Source organism: Sinohyriopsis cumingii, chromosome 3, assembly GCF_028554795.1.
Source record: "Sinohyriopsis cumingii isolate HCF-2022 chromosome 3, ASM2855479v2, whole genome shotgun sequence".
NCBI classification, from domain to species: domain Eukaryota; kingdom Metazoa; phylum Mollusca; class Bivalvia; order Unionida; family Unionidae; genus Sinohyriopsis; species Sinohyriopsis cumingii.
The window spans coordinates 143,583,937-143,606,709 of record NC_142963.1 but is presented as its reverse complement, the minus strand read 5'-3'; the positions used below and the strand labels follow the sequence as shown (position 1 = coordinate 143,606,709).

The window sequence follows — 22,773 nt, the reverse complement described above, 5'->3', positions numbered from 1 at the left end:
ATTTGCCCTACCTTTCTAATTCTGACTCCGATTCAAACATGTGTCACCCGATTTTGAAATCTAATACCCACTTATTGTATGCTGTTAAGATACACTCCTTGTCGTATGTCAAAGAGAATTGTAAATGACACCTTCAGTATCGCGAATTCGACCACGACTTAGTTGTTTAACAAGCACTTTCAGCTCTGAAGGTGTGTGTGTGTGTGTGAGAGAGAGAGAGAGAGAGAGAGAGAGAGAGAGAGAGATTTTGGTTTTTAACGTAGCTTTAACATTTTCTGCAGTCATATCGCTACTATGTGGCAGTTTATAGTGAGTCTAGCACTGGGACATCATGCTGCAGACATGTAGCATGATGTTCCATCAAGTCACATTATCCTGACACCAGGCCGACCAGCCCTAACACTAACCCCTTAATGCTGAGCGCCTAGCGAGGCAGCTGTTAGTACCATTTTTATACGTATTTGTTATGACTCGGCCAGAGTTCGAACCCGAGACCCCCGCATCCGAGGCATATGCTCTAACCACTAGGCCACAGGAAAGGTCGCTGTTGAAGGGAAATCGGACAGAACAAGATTAGTTACGTCTTCGAGGTGGGACATGAGGCCATATGATCCTAACTCTAAGCTGGGGGATCGCAACTGAGCATCCTCTACAGCCAATGAAAAGTGACCTTTACAAAGTTGTCTTTTTTGATTGGCCGACAAAAACCTGAAGGCTTTTCTACAGAAATGATGTCCAGAACAAGCCTTTATTTCATGCACCGATCACCATTGTCTGTCTATAGACTGCGTCAGCGTATTGTGGGATTTCTAGATTGATTCTCTGTCGGAGAAGTTGTTGCTCATTAGCTATATTTCTGAACCTGGAAACCTAAAGGTCAGCAGTACATATATTCATTCCATCTGTTCAATTAATGTGTGCGTGAGTGACCTACATGAACACTGCTCTTAACTTAATGAACATTTCAGCCTGGTTTATTTGCTGGTATCAAATATTCCTTTCACTTTTTAAGACTTTCGTTTAGGCGAACTGAAATTTTTCAAAGACTTAATTTCATTTAAATTATAATTCCGTTACTCAACAAGTGTTAAGAATTCCAGGTCAGAACCTAATTAGACAAATAAAGTAATTTAATATTGATGTCAAATTAAATGATATAAAAGACAGGCGATTTTAAAGATCTTGTGGCTTGGTGTGACCTTACTTTACTGTAATCAAATTATCCGAGTCTTCTTTTGATTACCTTGCTGAGTTCTCGAATCTGTTGGCGCGAGATTTTTTTTAAATTAAATTAAACACGTGCAATACCGACAAAGATGTAAAACTGAAGAAGCATATTTTATTAAATAGGTCACGCGAGCAATGGAATACTATTTCAACTTCACTGCTTCAAATGTTATTTAAATAGAATAACTGAGAATGTGTTAAAAAGTTATCCATATAATAAAGGAGGATGTGTAGCAAGATCTATAAATATAGTAAGTGAGGAAGTGTAATAACAGTTATAAATATAATAACTGAGGATGTTTTGTCAAGATTATAAATATAATAACCGAAGATGTGTGCTGAAAGTTATATATGTAATAATTGTGAATGTGTATTAAACGTCATAAATATAATAACTGAGGACGTGTGATCAAAGTTATAAATATAATAACTGAGGATGTGTGATCAAAGTTATAAATATAATAACTGAGGATGTGTAGTAAAATATAATAACTGAGGACGTGAAGTAAAATCTATGATCATGTGAGGTTTTCGATGTAACAGAAATATGTTATCCTTTTTAAAGATGGTTTTTCATTTCAAAAAGCTTCTCAGTAGATCTTATTTGTCGAAGCGGAACTGTAGCTTTACGATCTTAGCACGAACACCAATTTAAATGAAGAGCAATTATCACTCTTGTTCCGAATCTACTTCTCAATCATTTACAAGGAACTTGTTACAAATATTAATTTCTGTATAAAGTATATTAGCAATGAAACAAAACCTCATAACTAAATTGTCAAATTACAACCTGAATGTTGCAATTATATTATTAAAAAAATACTTTTCTTAAGCTAAAAAGTCCCACCTGAAGAAATGGCGTCACATTTGATCCGAATCTAAGGATCATTCTTAGGTTGGCGATAGTGTCAATACATCCCATGAACCAACCCATCACCAGTAGGTTGATCAATAGACCAGCAAACGTGATGCATGACGGGACCAGGAACATGCAAACCGGAAGTCCAGTCATACCAATACAGAGCAATATGTATGGTGGAACGTACCTGAAAATATATTTTATTATTGCAATTTATTGGCCAGATGCATTTTACAGTTGCAGCACTTTAGCTAAACGTTCCCAACCTAATTTCGTGATATGTCTAAAATTGAAGCAAATAAACAGATAAGCAAATCCTTGCCATAAATTGTGATGATACTCAAATAACTAAATGTTAAGCGGTTTGCTGTCATAAAATCAAAGGACAATCCCATTAAATACACTTTTATGAAAACTTAATATAAATTTCAAACAAGGTTTCTTGTGTGCAAACGTTTTCCGGGACACGATGGAAGAATATAAACCCGTGTGTTTAACCGCTTGGCTGAGTATTGCGACAGATGTGTGCATTCAGTAAACCGTGTCACCGTTATTCTTACATGAATAACCACTGTCAACCTCAAGTATAAAAAAAACACTTGGGTTGGGGGCGGGAGATACACAAAAATAAAATACCTGTACCCAAACAAAACGTGAAACCCTAATATATAAATATAGCTAAAGCCACAAGGTGTACATGTCAAAGAATTTTTAATCTGACCAATAATGTAAGAATACAGGTTCATAAATACTTTGATTTTAACATACAAAGGACAACTGAAAGCAAACAAAACAACACCTCATAGAGTCCGAATGTAATTTAAACTAAGAAAAAATAGAATAGCATTAATAAACAATGAACCAATAATACTACTGTAATAAACAACGGATAAAATATGATTTTGTGTAAAATGGCGGTTCTTATTGATCCTGTGGGTGCTGTTATTGCTGAGGTGTGACCTGCTTGTTTCTACCAGTGTGAGAGGCTTGCACCATCAAGTACAATTAACAAGCAGTTCTCCGGTTGATAACAATATTCTTTATACTGGTGGAAAGGATATTCAAAGCTTGATACAGCTTAATTATGATAAGCCCCGTTGAATAGACTGGAATTCATGTAAGGATGATCATCAGAATATGTTGATTCATTCTACCCTAGGTGGCCGAGTGGTTTAAGGAGCTCGGCTTTACAATTCACTCACACATCTCACTTATGTCTGCCTGAGTTCGAGTCTGGGTTCGAATACCGTGTGTATTGGAGAAAGCTTGCCATTAGAGTCCAATGGGTCGGTGGTTCGTCCTGGGGTTTTCGCGGGTTCTTCCTCTTCCAAATATGCTGGCCGCCATATATAGTCTATCATGTGGTGACAAATTGCGTTAAACCCTAGAAAACCAGAGACATTTCGTCTACCCCACTTATAACTGTATTTGTCATCTGCCGTTCTTTACTCTGTGATGAAATGAGGTGAGCTGAGACAGAAAACCAGTCCAGTTTGATGATTGACACGCCTGTTGTATCGTCCGCTGTTTTCAATCCGTATTCAGTTTTTTGTTACATCAACCCTATCATGAAATTACTTAAAATCTAGCATGAAAACATAATCTTTCATAAGTGTCAGCGAATTATAAAATATACATTATCCAATTACATAATCAATTTTCTTTTAAAACAAGTTTTGCGTTTTGCAAACATATATCAACATTCAAGCAAAGTATAGTCTTCCCCTATGCTAGATAGCGAACTTTTTCGCAAACGAAGATCATTGGGTTATGTGGTTGCGATTTCGATGTAATCTATTTATGTAATAAATTTAATATCAAATTCGATACTTTTCTCAAACACAATGAACTCGGGGAAAGTTCTACTGAATTTCATGTAGAAATTCTGAACAGTATTGTTTAATATTTTTTTTAATCCAACGATTCCTCACAGAACAAGAACAAAAGGACCATATGTCATCGTCCTTACATGAGAAAAATACAACACAAATTTATTGAGGAATAGAATTGATGAGGATTATTTGTATCTATAAATTAGAAGCATAAAGTTCATTTCAATAAATTTAATTATTTTATTAAAAAAAACAATAAGACTTATTACGGACAAACGGCAATACGTGCTCTCCTTGATGTGTCAGAAATTAATGGGAAACGGCAATGAATTAATGCATCCCGACAGCCAATCCATGCTATAAAAAAAGAAGATAATTATAACAGACACAAGGGTTACAGTTTAAATTGATTCCTCTGGCTTGCAGGTATTTTATAGGGAACTATGAACGAAGTAGTTGTAGGAATACACATTGATTTGAAGAGTCGCTTCTTCCAGAGTACACCACATATTATACGACAGCGAAGGGCGAACATATTCCAATTTTAATTTTTCTCCTTCCGCCGCCTTATTGTCCCATGGAAACGAAAGTAGTTCAGAGTATAGTTCTCATTGGCGTGGACTTACATATGAGATTTCTTTCTCGGATTGACGGTAATGACCAAGGATATCCCGATTGGGACTCTGTTACGTGCATACAATGCTCTGATTAGGTGAGAGGAAAAATAACTCTTACCTGTATCATAACAGTCTTTCTCCTAAGACAGACATACACATGCACACACAAACACACACACAAAGTCAGAAGTCCTCCTAATGTTGGTGTATAAACGTGAGGTTTTCTTCCTAATGTGGTAATGCACACACATGCACACGCGCGCGCGCGCATACACGCAGTCAGAAGTCCTCCTAATGTTGGTGTGTAAACATGGGGTTTTCATCCAAATGTAGGTAATGCGCACACACGCACAAACAAACACACACTCACCACACAAACACACATTATGTCAATTACGTAGTTGTTTATAGGGCGAGATATAAACCATATCTTAGCATCTATGTCCGCCACTTGCATACAAAAACACGTTTATAAGACTGAAGAAATCAATAAACCCCTTTCACAGTCCTTCAAGAAGTGTGATTTATGTGTTAATATGTATGACGTGTGTACGCGTTTGCATAAGTCAGACGAAACGGAACTAAGAGAAGGACATTACAAAGGTAGCAAACAAGAGCTGAAGATTTCAGGTAATTAAAAGTTAATAAACATCCACGTAACTGTTCAGGTTGAAACTTCAAAGTCCTTTCCCTGCATAAATTAATTACCGAAAATCAATATTTAAGAGAAGAAAAGGAATTTTATTTCATACGCGCTGTGCAAACAGGCCTTTATAGCTGAAACTAATTATTCAAGATTCATGTAAAATTAAAACGGGATGCTTTGTACATTGTATCAATACACGGATATATTTTCGTAACATGACCATAATAAATATATATTTGTTGTTTTAATACATATGACTTACTTTATATCCTGTATCAATAATGCACTTGAATAATGTACTGTACTATATATATATATATATATATATATATATATATATATATATATATATATATATATATATATATATATATATATATATATGGAGTGTTTTTTAATTGTTTGTTTTACTTGGCCGAGGAAAAGTGGCCGAGGAAAGGTGTTTAATGATTTCTTTAGTATTGTAAACGCTTGTTTTTGCATGCAAGTACTATATATTTACGTTAACCAATTGTTTATATCTCACTCCATACACATCACATAATGTATCTACCGGAAGAGCATCCATGATGATGATTCGAAAACACTTGAAAGAATAAAGTGTCAACATAACTAATATCCTGTTGAATTTTAATTATATTCATAAACCGGCACCAGCACATGATCGCTTGTTCATAACTTTTGGAGTCTTCAAAGGTTCATTTAATACATTTTGGTCTACATTATGCCGAGGAAATGGAAGCAACGTACCTTTCCAACGGACGCGCCATGAAGAAAATACTGTTTATATATTCTATGTGTGAGTATTTTTTTTACATTATTTGTATCGATTGCAATTGTTTGTTTTTTGGTATTTTCTTTTGAAACGTTAAATTTTACGGACATGAATGGTCAATAGTTATCTGTGCAAATATCTATTACTATGGGAAGTATACGGTAGAAAAAAAGTAGATATTTTACTGTCAATAAAGGCCCAGTGAAATTTATAAGAACAGAAGCCACACAAGGATAGTATAGCACGTATTGACTCCTATAACGATTACTAGTAAGGGATTCTGGTTCTCTGATCATTTTCACTTATCGAGTCGAAGCGATGTGAGACAGAAAACCAGACAAGTGATAACTACCATTTTGGTTGAATCACGTATTGATGCCAATGTACCTTAAACGTGAGAAACTCTGTATTAAATCCGACGTAAAGTTGATTGAAAAAAGTTATTTGGATAATGTGTCTTATTGAGAGCGTCTACGGCTATTGGTCTTATGTTGTTGGGGGTTTTTTTTATTAATCTACAAATGCAGACTGCAAAACCAAATTTCTTGGAGTGAATTCTAATATTACAAACACGAGATTGGCGGCCGCTCTTGCTTTCGAAGACCAAGTTGCGCATATACCTTCCATAGCTGACCTGGGACTCGATTGCGACGACATCACTCGTTACACTGATGTGTATCACTTGTTTTTTATATCCCAAAATCAGACTTTAGCAGGAAATTTGTTTATACCCACGCGCATTAAAAAGATCCCACCTTTCCGGATATACAAACATGGGGGGGGGTGCGTTCGCTTGCCATAACTCTCAACACCCCCATACAATGTTCAAGACAGAATCTTAAATAGTTGGAATATGATTGGTATGTAGATCTTAATGACGGTTTTAGAATTTAAAGTTATCATGTACGGGACAGATAGAAACTAATATACCACATGCATTAAAAATAACATGGCTTTTAAAGTTTTGGAATCAAGCAATTTGATATACCGGTACTGTTGGTACATTGAATTGTGATCCGCCCATGGCTCATTAATACGCATACACAATTATTGTTTCAGTAGTAGGCTATTGCTAGTATACTCTATAAATCAGTGATGAATTTCCACTTTTATTTTAAAACATAAGAATATAACGAGAAAAATGTAAATAATCTCCATTTTCTAAATGAATTAAATATGGTACACAAATTCTACGAAATCCCCCTCTGCTTTCCAATAATCTTTCTCTCTCTTATGCATAAAGGAGAAAAATGCGTAGAAATCAGTTGAGTGAGATAGAAAAAGAATTGAGCTTCACGAAACCCTTGAAATTAAACTCACGCCAAGTAACCCGTCTGATTAAAATCAGATCTCTACTGTCCTGTTTAAGACAGTGGAGATCTGATTTTAATCATATTGACCAAGTAACCTACAAGACATGGGTCGTCGTAACGGTCTGTGTACACTTTCCATAGGATTTGTATACAGTGTCTACAATACCCATGATATAAAGCTGCAACAGCCTGTCGAGATTGTGTAGTGAATTTCTTAATTAGGAGGCACACACATATTACAATCTATTTAATGCTTCTTTTTATTTTACAGTTCCTTGTAGAAATAAAAATTATCACTCCGGTTTCTGATAGCTGAATAAATTTTTAATTAAAAAAAATGTCCTTGTTCCACATTATTACAATGTTACACGAACACGCGTATTTTCCAGAAAAATAATGGAGTTAATCCTTTTGAATCCAAATAATTTGAAATAATTCCAAACCAAGTAATTTGAAATAACTCCAAACAGCAAAACATACATCTAACAGTTTAACAGCCCAGCTTCTGCTAAGATTAATTCTCCAAAACATGGGTTATATGGGCTTTCTCAAACGTAAACAAATGTCGCGTGAAAGTTTATAGAAGCAAGTACTTGTTACAGATCACGTTTACCCAGTGTAACCCTGACGAAAACCAATCAGTTTTACTTTAAAAAATAATAATTAAAATTTTTTTTATCTTAAAGACAAAGTCCCATCCTGACCTTGGAAACAACCAATCATTTTAAAATAAAATAGAACTTGTTTACGAAGGTTGTTACAAATTCTGAAACAAGGCCAGGATTTAGATCAACACCTGGTGTTTATAAACTATCAGTCAAGGTCAAACTATTTTCTAAAAACAAAGTATCATCTCTAGTGAATAAATTTACATTACAATATCATGTAATGAGAAATAAAATAAAAAATATTTAAAAACTGACAAGCAATTAAATTGAAATAAATGTATATTGAATCCGATATAATTAAATCGAATATGCATAGCAAATGACTTAGATCAACTGTAAATAAATTAAATTACTTTAATTACCTCTTTATGGTTCGTAATTTCACTTGGTCTTTATTACCCACTTGTTTCAATATACTCGCCGTTGACTGAACAGCTGCGCGTTCTGTGTTCAAGAAGTTTGCATATGTGTGTTTGTAGGGATCTACTTTCTTCATTTAAATCTTTCACGTTTAAATCATAAGCGTATCTTACAATTATTTAATCGATATGAATGAAAACAGAAATTCAAAAAATAAAAGAAGCAATTTATCAATTTGCAATGAGGACTGTGAGCAGTCGCAAAATGTACAGAACTACATTTTGTAGCGGACACACTGGACAGGGCTTTGAAGAGGTCACCAGCTTCTTCCATAACAGTTGCCTTTAGTCAATCTTAACATTGTTGGAAATGCGAATATGTGTATTTGTATGTGATGTAAATGCAATATTTGTGTAGTATGAACGCTTTCTCTTTGATAAACCACTAGTTGTACAATTTTGATAGACCACTCGTTGTATATTTTTTTATATTAAAATGAACATCAGCAGTCCTTGTTTCCTTTTAATAAAAAATCTATGGTTGGATTGTACTGACTATAAATATATTCTCTCTCCCAAAAATAAAACTGCTGCTGCGACGCTTTTAAGTGCGTTCCACGGTATTGAAAGGAAAGTATTTTTACAATTTTAAAAAATCAGCATTTTGAAACAACTTTTACAAGTTATTTCGTCTTAATATCATTCGAAAACTGGACTAGAGGATATAGAACGCGATGATATATGAATATAACTCCATTGAAACTAACTTAAATTTATCCTAGAACGACGTTGAACTCAAGTTTTAGAGACTTTTACAGTAAAGAAAATCAGATATGTTGTATTTTTTTTTCTGTAAATACAATGATCCTCCAGCAGCCATCGTAAACATCTTTGCCTTTGATGCGGAACATTAGTGTCAAGAGAGGAACTGTTTTGCGTAACGTGACACAACGTAATTTTAGATGTATTTAACGTGCAAAATCGACGAAACAATTCATCATCTGTTCTAATATCAGAAAGTATTCCGTCCTTGTTTATTTCTGTCAGATTTAATTTATTATCCCGAAAAATAATACTATTTAAATAGCAAAAATGTACCCTAGAAAAGTAATCTTCTAAGACTAGAAATAACAATAGGTACTAAAACTGCATCCCGGAAAAGTAATCTCCTAAGACCAGAAATAACAATAGGTACTAAAACTGCAAACCGGAAAAGTAATCTTCTAAGACTAGGAATAACAATATGTACTAAAACTGCATCCCTGAAAAGTAATCGTCTAAGACCAGAAATAACAATAGGTACTAAAACTGCATCCCGGAAATGAAATCTTCTAAGACCAGAAATAACAATAGGTACTAACACTGCACACCTGAAAAGTAATATTCTAAGACTAGAAATAGCAAGATGTACTAAAACTGCATCCCTGAAAAATAATCGTCTAAGACTAGAAATAACAATAGGCACTAAAACTGCAACCCGGAAAAGTAATCTCCTAAGACCATAAATAACAATAGGTACTAAAACTGCATCCCGGAAAAGTAATATCCTAAGACCAGAAATAACAATAGGTACTAAAACTGCATCCCGGAAAAGTAATATCCTAAGACCAGAAATAACAATAGGTACTAAAACTGCATCCCTGAAAAGTAATCTTCTAAGACTAGAAATAACAATAGGTACTAAAACTGCATCCCTGAAAAGTAATCTTCTAAGACTAGAAATAACAATATGTACCAAAACTGCATCCCTGAAAAGTAATCGTCTAAGACCAGAAATAACAATAGGTACTAAAACTGCAACCCTGAAAAGTAATCGTCTAAGACCGGAAATAACAATAGGTACTAAAACTGCATCCCTGAAATGAAATCTTCTAAGACTAGGAATAACAATAGGTACTAAAACTGCATCCCTGAAAAGTAATCGTCTAAGACCAGAAATAACAATAGGTACTAAAACAGCATCCCTGAAATGAAATCTTCTAAGACTAGAAATAACAATATGTACCAAAACTGCATCCCTGAAAAGTAATCGTCTAAGACCAGAAATAACAATAGGTACTAAAACTGCAACCCTGAAAAGTAATCGTCTAAGACCGGAAATAACAATAGGTACTAAAACTGCATCCCTGAAATGAAATCTTCTAAGACTAGGAATAACAATAGGTACTAAAACTGCATCCCTGAAAAGTAATCGTCTAAGACCAGAAATAACAATAGGTACTAAAACTGCATCCCTGAAAAATAATCGTCTAAGACCAGAAATAACAATGGGTACTAAAACTGCATCCCGGAAATGAAATCTTCTAAGACCAGAAATAACAATAGCTACTAAAACTGCATCCCGGAAAAGTAACCTCCTAAGACCAGAAATAACAATAGATACTAAAACTGCATCCCGGAAATGAAATCTTCTAAGACTAGAAATAACAATAGGTACTAAAACTGCATCCCTGAAAAATAATCGTCTAAGACCAGAAATAACAATAGGTACTAAAACTGCATCCCTGAAAAATAATCTTCTAAGACCGAAAGCAACAATATGTTGCGATTGCATCCTGGTAATGCATGCGTGTGCGTGCTTGCGTATATATGCATAAATACACAAAATATGTGTTTGCTTGCGTATGTTTGTGTGTGTTTTCCAGGGATAAACAGTTACAACTTTCATTAGTATATAAGAGTTAATTTATAATTTTAAATCAATCTTATATATCTTATACTTTTAAATAGAAATTCACTTGGTATTGTACACATAACTAAGTCTTAAATTTTGCATGCCTGGTGTGCGAGTTCTCGTTCACATAAAAAATTCTTATCTTCGACACTGTTTAATCCAATTTTCCTTTCTTCTTTTTTTTTTTTTGGAAAGGGGAGAGGAGGGGGAAGAACGCATGAGCGATGGATACTATATACGATGTATACTATATACTATGTACACCATATACGACGATGGATACTACTCACGATGTATACTATATACTATGTACACCATATACGACGATGGATACTACTCATGATGGATACTATACATGATGGATACCTTACACGACGGATACTATATACGCAAGTATATTTTATCCAGTTATAGTATATACATAATTTCTTTCAACCTTAATTTCTTCATTTTGCAGTCTTTTAAGTTTAAAATTGGTGTATGTATTACCCACATATCGACATTATATTTAGGGGCCCCGAGTGGCCGAGTGGTCTAAAGCGCTCGCCGTTACAGATCACTGCCATCTCACCTCTGTCTGCGTGAGTTCGAGTCTCAGGCACGGCTAACGTTGGTACGTGAGAAAGCCTGCCAGTAGCTTCTCGTGGGTCGGTGGTTCTTCCCGGGGTTTTCCAGGGTTCTTCCTCCACCAATTATACTGGCCGCCATGTATAGTTTATCTTGTGCTGAAAAATGGCGTTAAACCCTACAACAACAACAACAACAACAATATTATATTTATGAATAAATATGTTAAGTCAACTATTCGTGTTAAGCCAAGTAATCGTAACGTCGCATTATCACAAACGTATACTCACTGTGCACGTAGTTTTCAAACACCATGACAGATGAACTCGATCAATTATTGCCTCATCTTTTCATTATCTCAAAAGGTCGCAACGGGTTAAAATGATGAATAAATAAACCCCTCTGAGAGATAGCCAAAATGCCTAAGAGAATTAACAATTTGTAAAATAAATTATTTATAAAATAATTTATGGCTGATGTTGAAAGACTGGATATAATCTCCTATATGTTATCTCTCTTTATGAATGACGATTGTAAAACATAATGTAGATTCGAGCTTCTCTGTATTAGGACCGGTTCCCTGTTAGATAATAACACGTAAGGCGTATAATGAAATAATGAGTACAAGCCAGTCTTGAACCACTGCCGTGTCATTCAGCCTGGCATAAAATGTATTAAGGACAATAGGAAATCTAACTGTTGTTTCCACTTTCAGACAGAAAATCCTATGTACACACGAAAGTGAGAGAAATTTCCAAAATCATGCCCCTGGACTGAATCGGGTATATAATTTCATTCACGTAGATTCCCCTGACTCAGACAGAGAGGTCAAGGTAGAGAGTCTAGTTCAGTTGAAATGAATCAGTTCTAAATAAAATTTTAACTCATACAAAATAACAAGTAATTTCACTGCAAACGTGTGTGTGTGTGTGTGTGTGTGAGAGAGAGAGAGAGAGACAGACAGACAGACAGACAGAGGACAGACAGAGACAGAGACAGAAAGAGAACGATTATCATTAGTATGTAATTAAAGTTCTGTAGAATAGATATAGAGTTCTGATTGTGGTGTTACATCATAAACTTACTGCGTGGCGTAGACTAAAGCTTACAGATACAGACCAAAATAGCCATGGTTCATAACTCAGAAGAGGTGGAAAATTCTTTTCAAAAGAGGTGGAAAATTGCAATGTTCGGATTTACTGGACTGTTGATACATGTTCATTATTTCTGCTCATTAAATGATACCGTTGTTTGTACACATTAACTGATGACTATTTCCCGATTCATTGGAATATGGAGAACTATTCGTTACTTTGCTCATACAAGGACGATGCATTTCTAAATTTAAAAAAAAACAAACCAAAACATGACTTACGATAATGTTGAGATTTATTAACGCTGCACAAACCTAGAGTGTAATAAATTAAAACGTTTTCAGGAAAGAAGTGAGATAAATATTTCACGAATTTGACGTGAAGGCATTATCTGTAGCAATACTCAGATATAAGGCCTACGTGTTTCATCTTTGGACAAAATGTAGTCAGATCTAGCTTTGTCAACAAAAAATACCTAAGAGAATAAAAGTGGAAATTTCTTGATTTAAACAAAATACGTTGAGTCAGAAAAGATGTAAATGTACAGAATATTTTTATTTTAAACACCAAAAGAAAATACTGTAATAAGCGAAAGGAATCTCTCCACCGAGCAAATCCAACCGTCTCGTGTGAATTCGGCTATAAGTCACTTGTGTTCCCCTTATTTACAAGGACTTCTCGCTGGAAATTCTAACAACGCGCCAAAACTATAATAACGTTCCTTTTTTCAATCAATGACCACAAATATCACAACTTCACATTTGTATCGCAACTTCACAATTGCATGGCAATCTCTCAATTGCACCTTTCCTCCTTGTTAGATTTCCATAACGCAGCGTTGTACTTCACTCAGTAAAAATATAAGTACAACTCTAAATAAAGGGGACTATTTTCCTACTCTATCCCTGAGTTTGCATGTAATTCTACACCATATTTACCATCATAGCAAAATTAAAGGCGTCTCCAGATAATGGAGCAATCCATTCTCAATTATCACATTGTACAACACAAAAAAAATCACCAAAGAAAAAAAACCCAAATAGCTCACATTGGGATACACAATCAATCACAAATAGATTTGAACAGGAGCGTCCCACTTATCCGACTCTGACCTGGACTCATTTGGGAACTAAATTATGCCAGCATGAAATCTCATCAACATTGCACTCTGTGACGTTTGCCCTTAGGAACTGGCTAATTACTCGGGCTGAGAAATATTTCCCCAACACCGAATTCCCATAATCAAACAAGTAATCACAAACATCGAATAAATCTATAAAATGGAGACAAATGCAAACGGCGCATACCCTAAAGTTGTTACCATACGTTGCATTGAGACAGAGAAAATATAGAGTTACAGATTACTTTCACTGGTAATAGCATATAAATAAGCGGTGTGAGTTTTGAAAGTTAGATAGTTATACAAGTACAGTATGAGGAAGTTGTTGTTGTTGTTGTTGTTATTGTTGTGGGGTTTAACGCCATTTTTCGCACACGATAGGCTATACATGGCGGCCAGTATTAATGGTGGAGGAAGAAGCCGAGAAAACCTCAAAAAGAACCACCGACCCACGAGAAGCTACTGGCAAGCTTTCTCACGTACCCACATTAGCCGTGGCCCGAGACTCGAACCCACGCAGACAGAGGTGAGATGGCAGTGATCCGTAACGGAGAGCGCTTTAGACCACTCGGCCACTCGGGGCCCCGTATGAGGAAGTAATACATTGCATATTCGATGTGAGGTAAATGCAAAATTTATATTTGACTCGGTTTACAGTACAATTTGAATATCTGGCAAATTTTGCAAAGTCATTTTACAGTGATTCAGTAACGAGAGAGACATAATTTATGGAGAACAGAGCATGATTTAAAACAACATAATACGACTCAGAGCACGATTTAAAAGAACACAATACGACTCATAGCACGATTTAAAACACCACAATACGACTCAGAGCATGAAGAACATCTGGCAGATTCAACCATAGGAATGGCAAGATATGGCATGAATCCAGAATAATTCATGTGATTGAAAGGATTTTTATCCCTCCTCCCCGCACTTCACAACATCAACCCCCGAAAATACGTAACTTGTTGTAAATACAATTATCTGGTTTAAAAGGATTGATTTTTTTAATGCTGCTTTGTATGACCAATTTTTTATTATGCTGTTTTGTAGGACCAGTTTTTTTATTATTCTGTTTTGTATGACCAGTTTTCTATTCGTATTTTCATCGGTACTGAAGAACGCTGTATATTAAGAAATGATTTGAATGGAGATTTTTGGACAATGGCATGATATGATAAAGAAGTCTGTTTCACAATTTAATCATAGATGGAATAATCGATCCTACATCTACTCCATGCGAGATCTTTATTAAAAAGCAGGCAAGTTTTTTATGCTGAATTTATACCATTGTATACTAGCTGCTTTCAGAAAAGCTGTGAAAAACCAATAATATACAATTTTAATTAACTTCCATGTAATTAATTATGATACTCCTACATTAGTTAATTATAAATGATACTTTCTTTAAATACAAAAATATAAGCATGCGATATAAACGTTTTTATCAGGTCGACTTAAATGTGAGAATGAATATGTATTTCATAACGTGTCACATTTCAGATATGTTATTTTGTATAATTTGTCTCATTCCACATCATGTACATACCATTTTTACCGCTACTCGCTTACAAGTCAGTCAAACTGCAAACAACAAATATCCTGAGCTAATCGTAGCATTATGCACCTGCAGATCTGGGTCTGCGCAGTTTGTAGTTGGATTCGTCTTGTAAGCGAGTACATACGGTAATTACCATAAGTTTATGTCCATAGCATGTTTATGATTTTTGTGTATGTAATATCTTTGTGTATGTAATATCTTTGTGTATGTAATATCTTTTTGTATGCAACATCTTTGTGTATGTAATATCTTTGTTTTATGTAATATCTTTTTGTATGCAACATCTTTGTGTATGTAATATCTTTGTGTATGTAATATCTTTTTGTATGTAACATCTTTGTGTATGTAATATCTATATAATATCTGTTTGTATGTAATATCTTTTTGTATGTAACATCTTTATGTATGTAATATCTATGTAATATCTTTGTGTACGTAATATCTTTTTGTATGTAACATCTTTGTGTATGTAATAGCTATGTAATATCTTTTTGTATGTAATATTGTTGTGTATGTAATATCTTTGTGTATGTAATATCTTTTTGTATGTAATATCTTTGTGTATGTAATATCTTTTTGTATGTAACATCTTTGTGTATGTAATATCTATATAATATCTTTTTGTATGTAATATCTTTTTGTATGTAACATCTTTGTGTATGTAATATCTATGTAATATCGTTGTGTATGTAACATCTTTGTGTATGTAATAGCTATGTAATATCTTTTTGCATGTAATATTGTTGTGTATGTAATATCTTTGTGTATGTAATATCTTTTTCTTTATTACGATAGCATGTGTCTTGATGTTTTTATCCATGTTATTAGTGAATTCTTAATGTGCGTGATAAGCATGGTAATGTATGTATGGATTGCTTGCATGGTAATGTATGTATGGATTGCTTGCATGGTAATGTATGTATGGATTGCTTGCATGGTAATGTATGTATGGATTGCTTGCATGGTAATGTATGTATGGATTGCTTGCATGGTAATGTATGTATGGATTGCTTGCATGTCAGTTTCCTGCATTACTTGTTTGTCTTAATAATTTTCGACATAAAAATACATTAGAGCGTTACGTTATGTTGTGAAAACCGAACTGTTAATACATTTTACGTGACTTAATATGGCTTCTAGAAAGCGTACGTCGAGTTGATTTAGAATGCATTTACATCAGTGGGTCACGGACTCTTCATGCATGACGGACATGAACCGATAAATCTAACTGGTCAAGAAAAAAAATTCAAAAATATACTGACCTTCTAACTATTACTAAGTATGGTAACCTTCAACCACAAATGTGTTATTTCTTGACTTCAATGCCTACTCGAGGGAAATGAGAATTATTTTCAAAGTTCATGTTAACCTTATTCCTCACAAGAGAAAGGATACCGAAAAAAAACCTGTCTGTAATAAACTTGTGAACTGGTGATTAGTATTATGCCATTGAAAATGTCCTCAAGATATATTGCTCGTGAATTACATATTATATTAATTAAAATTATCATACCATTTTTCAAAATTGAGACTTAAAAAATTTCAAGAACATTTTGGATTAAATATCACAAAAGACATTAATCGGCATGAAATGTTCGGCTGTGGCCATTTTTCTCGTATAAAAGACTTTATAAATGTAACTGCTCTTATTTTACTAAAATTATTATTTCTGAGATTAGGTTTTCAGGAAAGCTTGAATCGTTTTATTTGAAACGTAGTATGAAATTTAGGTCAGAAAATACAAGATTATTCTTGTGTATGGAAACTAATATCATCATTATCGTTCTTGTGCTGGACTGGTTTTCAATTATTCGTGGTCTGTCCATATTTTATCTGCATTATTGAAACTTTTTTCGATACCAGACTGGGGCAGAAATGCCACCTTAACCATTCAGCCTAACCCGATGGTTTTTCTACATGAAGTTGATACGTTCTGGTCTGATACCTTGTAGAAGACAAATAGTACTAACATCGAGAAATTATGACGTCATGATGTAATGAAGCTGATTTACAACTTAATTGATTTTACAACATTCTTTCAGACTTATATAAATGTTATATTTGTTTATTTTTAAAGTGTAAAGTGTTATGTTTATTTTCGTAATTAAATTAATTTACTTTAGTCAACGCGAATAGCGACATCTGGCACCCAAAACTGTTCATTTGTTTATGACCTTGACTTTTGTCCCCGGCCCTGATTTTAGGTTTTCATTGCAAAGCGATGAAATCCGAAGCAGACTGTGTGTCCAAGGCAGTATTTTAAAGCGCCAATACCACCGTTAAATGCAAAAACAAGTATTTGCCAAATCACCTGAATAATACTGAATTTTGAAAGATATAGATCCAAAATATCGTTGGGTTCCATTAAACCAGATAATATCGACGTTTCATCACATTAAGAGCAACGTAATTTCTCTCTCGGACTTAGAAACCCGGACATTTTTCACAGGTATACGAATTAATCTGATGTTGATCGTCGACTTCCGTGGGTCAAACGATTTCAGTCGAAAGCTGGAAAACAAGATTTGATGACGTCACCGTTGTAAACTTAAGGAGCCAACACCACGCTCTTTCGGATACGGTGCATGATCTTTATGTAATGAGCTATTCTCATTTTGCATCTGATATATAGTGCAGTACTCTGCCTAGCATTTACAAGTTTTTTTGTTTTTTTTTAAAGGCATAACTGACTTATATTATTTTTTACATGTCAGTGTCGTATGCTTGCCAATTAATATGGAAAGCCGCAACACCTGGGTTTCTCTTCAGCCCAAATTTGCCCTTCAAAGTATTCTAACGCCCCAGTTGATAACCAATATTCAACCGAGTCTTATTTAAATCTAATTCACTTAAAGGCAATGTAGATTATAGTGTATGCCAGACTTCATAGCACTATATAATGACTGCTTATGCGCTACATGTTCGCCCCAGGAATGAAGTCAGGCATACACTATAATCTGCCTTCAAACGTTTATTCTTTAAAATTAGAACATAATGTCTAAGGTTAGACAGGCATAGTTGTTGTTGTTGTTAATTTGTTTTCATGCAGTTTTTGGAATACTGATATCCTTTCACTTTTACAATTTTGGCATTCTTTCCTCGCTTTTGGGACATTACAGCATAACATATAACATGAGACATAACAGCGTGGTTATATTCAAAATGGAAACATTACATAGGATACAATACAGCAATAATGTGAACTATAAAATTTTTGTAAGTTTCACAAAGATATATAGCAGTTTTAATATAAATAATAATGTGTTGTTAATATAAAATAATTAAACAAACGCATGTATGCAACAACACGTATATGGCGACAGGAACGTACATGTATACGATCACACGCAAAGGATTTTCCACTATAATATAAAGAGCCTTTAAGAATATCGAATAAATGTAGCTTGTTTTTCTTTGTAGCGCAATGGTGTACTCGATTCCAGACATCGAGGTGAGAATTTCTTAAAAATAAAGCATGCATCAAAATTTTGACACTTTCAGCAAATCATAGTCTCATGCGAGATATCGGATATAACGAGAACTATCGCATGTTTGTCACTATTAACCTCCCTTCTTATTGTTGCTAGGTAATTATTGCTAGGGATTTCTCGTCTTGATACTGTTTCATGGAACTGTATTTTGTGCCTGGTTACAAAAGCTAAGAGATACATCAAAAGTTAATCAATTCATGTCACGATTATGTGAGATTTGCCCCACAGTGTAGTAAAAGATAATGTAAACGACCTGTAATGAAAGGGGATACAAAAATAAATCTCAATGCATGCTCTTTAATTTTCTGCCTGTAATAAAAGAATTATATTTTGCCCATAAGTTTACGTCGGCGTGTAGTGTTGGTACACAAAGAAAATGAATCCAACCTTTCTAAAAATCAGAAAGTAAAACAATCCATGAATAAAAAGATCATTGTAAACAGCTGATGTGGTGTTTACTGTCATAGCCAAAAGTTGCATTTATTACGGTGCTATTTTCCTTTCATTAAAGAACACCAAACGTATATCTACATAACAAAATCTTTTGTAAGGGACAAAAGTCAAAAGTGCACTCAGTGCTTATTGTAAATTATTTGGTAATTAATCAAGTTCGTAATACTGTCGATGTCAAAAAGAGGACCAATTTAAGCATCCGTGTTAATAGTTTCTGGAAAAAGTCGAAAATTATTTGTAAAGCACTTGTTTTATATTTGGATATGCTCAAAAAAGAATCACAACAATAGGTTCGAATACATAGCAGTTAATATATCTGGAAAAGATGCAGGCCACTTTTGTCAGAGAGCTAGGCCATCCCTTGGGAAATCTGTGGATATTTTGAAGTCTTCAATAATCGATCCCAACAAGGCAATCGGTGTGGTTGCAATACCGAAAGTAGAAACATGCATAATCAATGAACTTATAAGACGACCGCCTGATTAGTTTTTCACATTGACAAGCTTGACAAGACAAAAACCCTAAGCTGTATTTCGATTTGATATATCAGCATTTACTTATATAGCTTAAGAGAGAACTTTTTTAATTTATTTGTAAAGCGATGCAAGTTTTCATGTATGCTATGAAAGTGTTTTCATAATCTGAGTAATGCCCGCTTCAAAATTTCTATTATAATTTTTTTTTATATGAAGGCCTATACTACAGTGAAACATTGGATTAGCAATTGTACAACTCTCTCTCTCTCTCTCTCTCTCTCTCTCTCTCTCTCTCCAAGATTTTTAACCGGATGTCCATTGGGTTGCATAACTAGCGTTAAAGTACTTGTTCGAGATCAATTGATCGACTGCGTTCTTTGAAGAAAAACTGGAGGGATTGGAGAGAGAGAGAGAGAGAGAGGAGGTGGAGAGGAAGAGAGGAAGAGAGCACATTCATATCACGGTCGAAAAGCAGGTTTCGGCCAATTCAACATTTTCATAACTGTCCAAATATCTAAGACGGAGTGGGCAAGGTCAGAGATCTTTATTTACAGGTATTATTGTTAACGTTTTCCCAATAGTAATTGGGTCACTGCCATCCTCAATCGCGCGAGAATCGCGTGTTCTATTCCACTAAATAAAGGGTCTAACGCGCTCGCCTTTACCGATCACTACCATCTCACCTCTCTCAGCCTGGGTTCGAGCCTTGGGCTTGGCTAATATAGGTATGTGAGAAAACTGGCCAGTAGCATCCGGTGGGTTGGTTGTTCTTCCCTGGGTTTTCAAGGCTTCTTCCTCCACTACTTATGCTGGCCACCATGTATACCGTGTGCTGATAAACATGGCGTTAAACCCTAAAAAGCAAACTAACTATTCCATGAATTAAACTGATCGTATGTATATTGCTCATAGCTTATATTGCGATTGGCTGAAAATATTTGTATGTGCACTTACAAGCCAATAAAATGCTTGAGTTTATGGTAGTTGCTTTACACAGTGACACCATAATCAGAGAAGTTGTACCAAACCCTACTGATCTTAAATAGACAAGCAGAATATTTATCTTCAGAGAAATTACTACTTTTTAAACAGAATGTGTGGTTTACTAATATATTTTATAGTCGATTCTGCATTATTGAAGAGATATTGAACTGTTTCACCTCTGCCATGCATCACTGTCTAATTACATTGGCTTACTTATTCGAACACAATCGAATACAATTGGCCTTTTTCCTTCAACGTATGTTTGTATCACGCGATAGTTTTGACGTCAGAAAAATGCAAGCCTTGAGATTTTAGATCCCTGAACTAAACATTTTAGAAATGGCCAGGTACATGGTCTTCTTTGTAAACGCTATTTGGACTTGAGCAGCTGTCTTTTAAAGAGACGGTCTGTTTTAATTGTTAAAGGATGAGAAAGTGAATTATCTTAAATCAATTTCATACTGGTGGGACTCTATAAGGACGCCAAGTTGACTAAGCACGGTCATAAGCGTCTATTCTACAGCGTTTAAATTCCACCTGTTCAGTAGACGGCATGCTCTGACCACACCCCACCACACCCCAACATAACTGTTCCAAGTATATAATACGGTGCAGGAAATGTTAAAGGAAACTCAGATTATCAAAATCCCACATCACTAAACTTTTAACGCAGTTTTAGAAATGAAGGCTTGACGTGCTGGTAATATTGTACATTAAACTTCATATGCATGGCCTATTTGTGTTAGAATAGTGTCACAAATACCAGACTCCGGAAATTTAGTAATATTATTAGGACAGATTTTATTTTCAGGAAAAGTAATAAGATTGAAATTTCCTTTAAATTGTATTAAAGTAATTTTTGATTAAATTATATTGAAAGTAATTTTCTACTAAAATATATTGAGATTAAATTCATTTATTTCGGTATTACAATTACATACTATTTAATAAAGATTGCGCCCTTATGAACAAAAAGGCAAAACTCTCTTGCACTATACATTTCCCTTGTATCGTAAGTCAGCAAAAACTACACTCGCTAGTTTTGTAAATTCCTGAATTAGCGGATTCCTAAAATTCTCTGACTGACTAAGCTATAAGCTCCACGCGCTGATGTGGCAAAATTGTCTGTTTAATGACGTACATAGACTCAGACGATAGTATGAAAGAAACGATAGAGCCTCACTTTGAGATTCTGGCGCAACTCAAGAACTAGACGTATGAGCATATTTGACTGCATCCTAAGAAACTGTGTATAAAAAGCGAGGAGATTTGTTGACGAATTAGTCTAAATAGTCGGATTCTCAATGGGGCTTGTATCGTTACAGGTAAGATATTGTCTGTGTAAAATATTTGTATGTAGTATAGGGATTTTTAGTGTTAAGATGTTAGTCTAACATCGGTACCATGCAACATAGGAGTATTTTAATATCTCTTCACTGTTCTTCAATACAATGTATTGGAAAGTTTAACTATTTGAAGAACTTGTATTTACTTGTAATTATATTATTGGTTATAGTAATTTTAAAAAAATGTTCGCTACCAACTTCATGCTCAGCAACAGTTAATTCAGAAATAAAATACTCTTTAAATAATAGAGTTTAATATGTTAACATTTTAGATTAAATTCAGTAAAATATATTTCTATTACATGATTGCTGTATTAGTCTGAAATACTGAATTTTAGATTCTTTAGCTATCGTAAATTTATTCGAAATTTAATTATCTGTATTATATTCTGAAAGGCAGAAATTATACAAATGTATGATGTTGGTAAGTGAAGGAATATCGTAGTTTTATATGTATCTCTTATAATTTATATGTTGGTTATTTCAATAAAGTGAGTCCGTTCGTCGGAGTCTCAAAAGGGCTTGTTTCGTTACAGAATCTCGTACCTTCGCATCGACATTTTCCCCAGATGTAACCATACTACCTACGCCGTCATAAGTGACACCTCTTTCAAGAGAGCTTGAACTTCTTCTTCTTCTTCTCTTTCTCTCTCTCTCTCTCTCTCTCTCTCTCTCTCTCTCTCTCTCTGGTCATGGAAACAGCAT

General features: G+C 34.5%; 1 protein-coding gene across 2 annotated transcripts in view; it reads right to left on the bottom strand.

Annotated features, from left to right (window-relative positions):
- The window catches only part of LOC149804008 (solute carrier family 60 member 1-like), a 150,300-nt gene that overhangs the window by 26,781 nt on the left and 100,746 nt on the right, over window positions 1-22,773 (bottom strand). For both annotated transcript variants that reach the window (XM_089953885.1, XM_089953886.1), the window contains one exon: window positions 2,075-2,273. In XM_089953885.1, coding sequence (XP_089810011.1) covers window positions 2,075-2,273 — 199 coding nt within the window. The remainder of the gene's footprint in view (window positions 1-2,074; window positions 2,274-22,773) is intronic.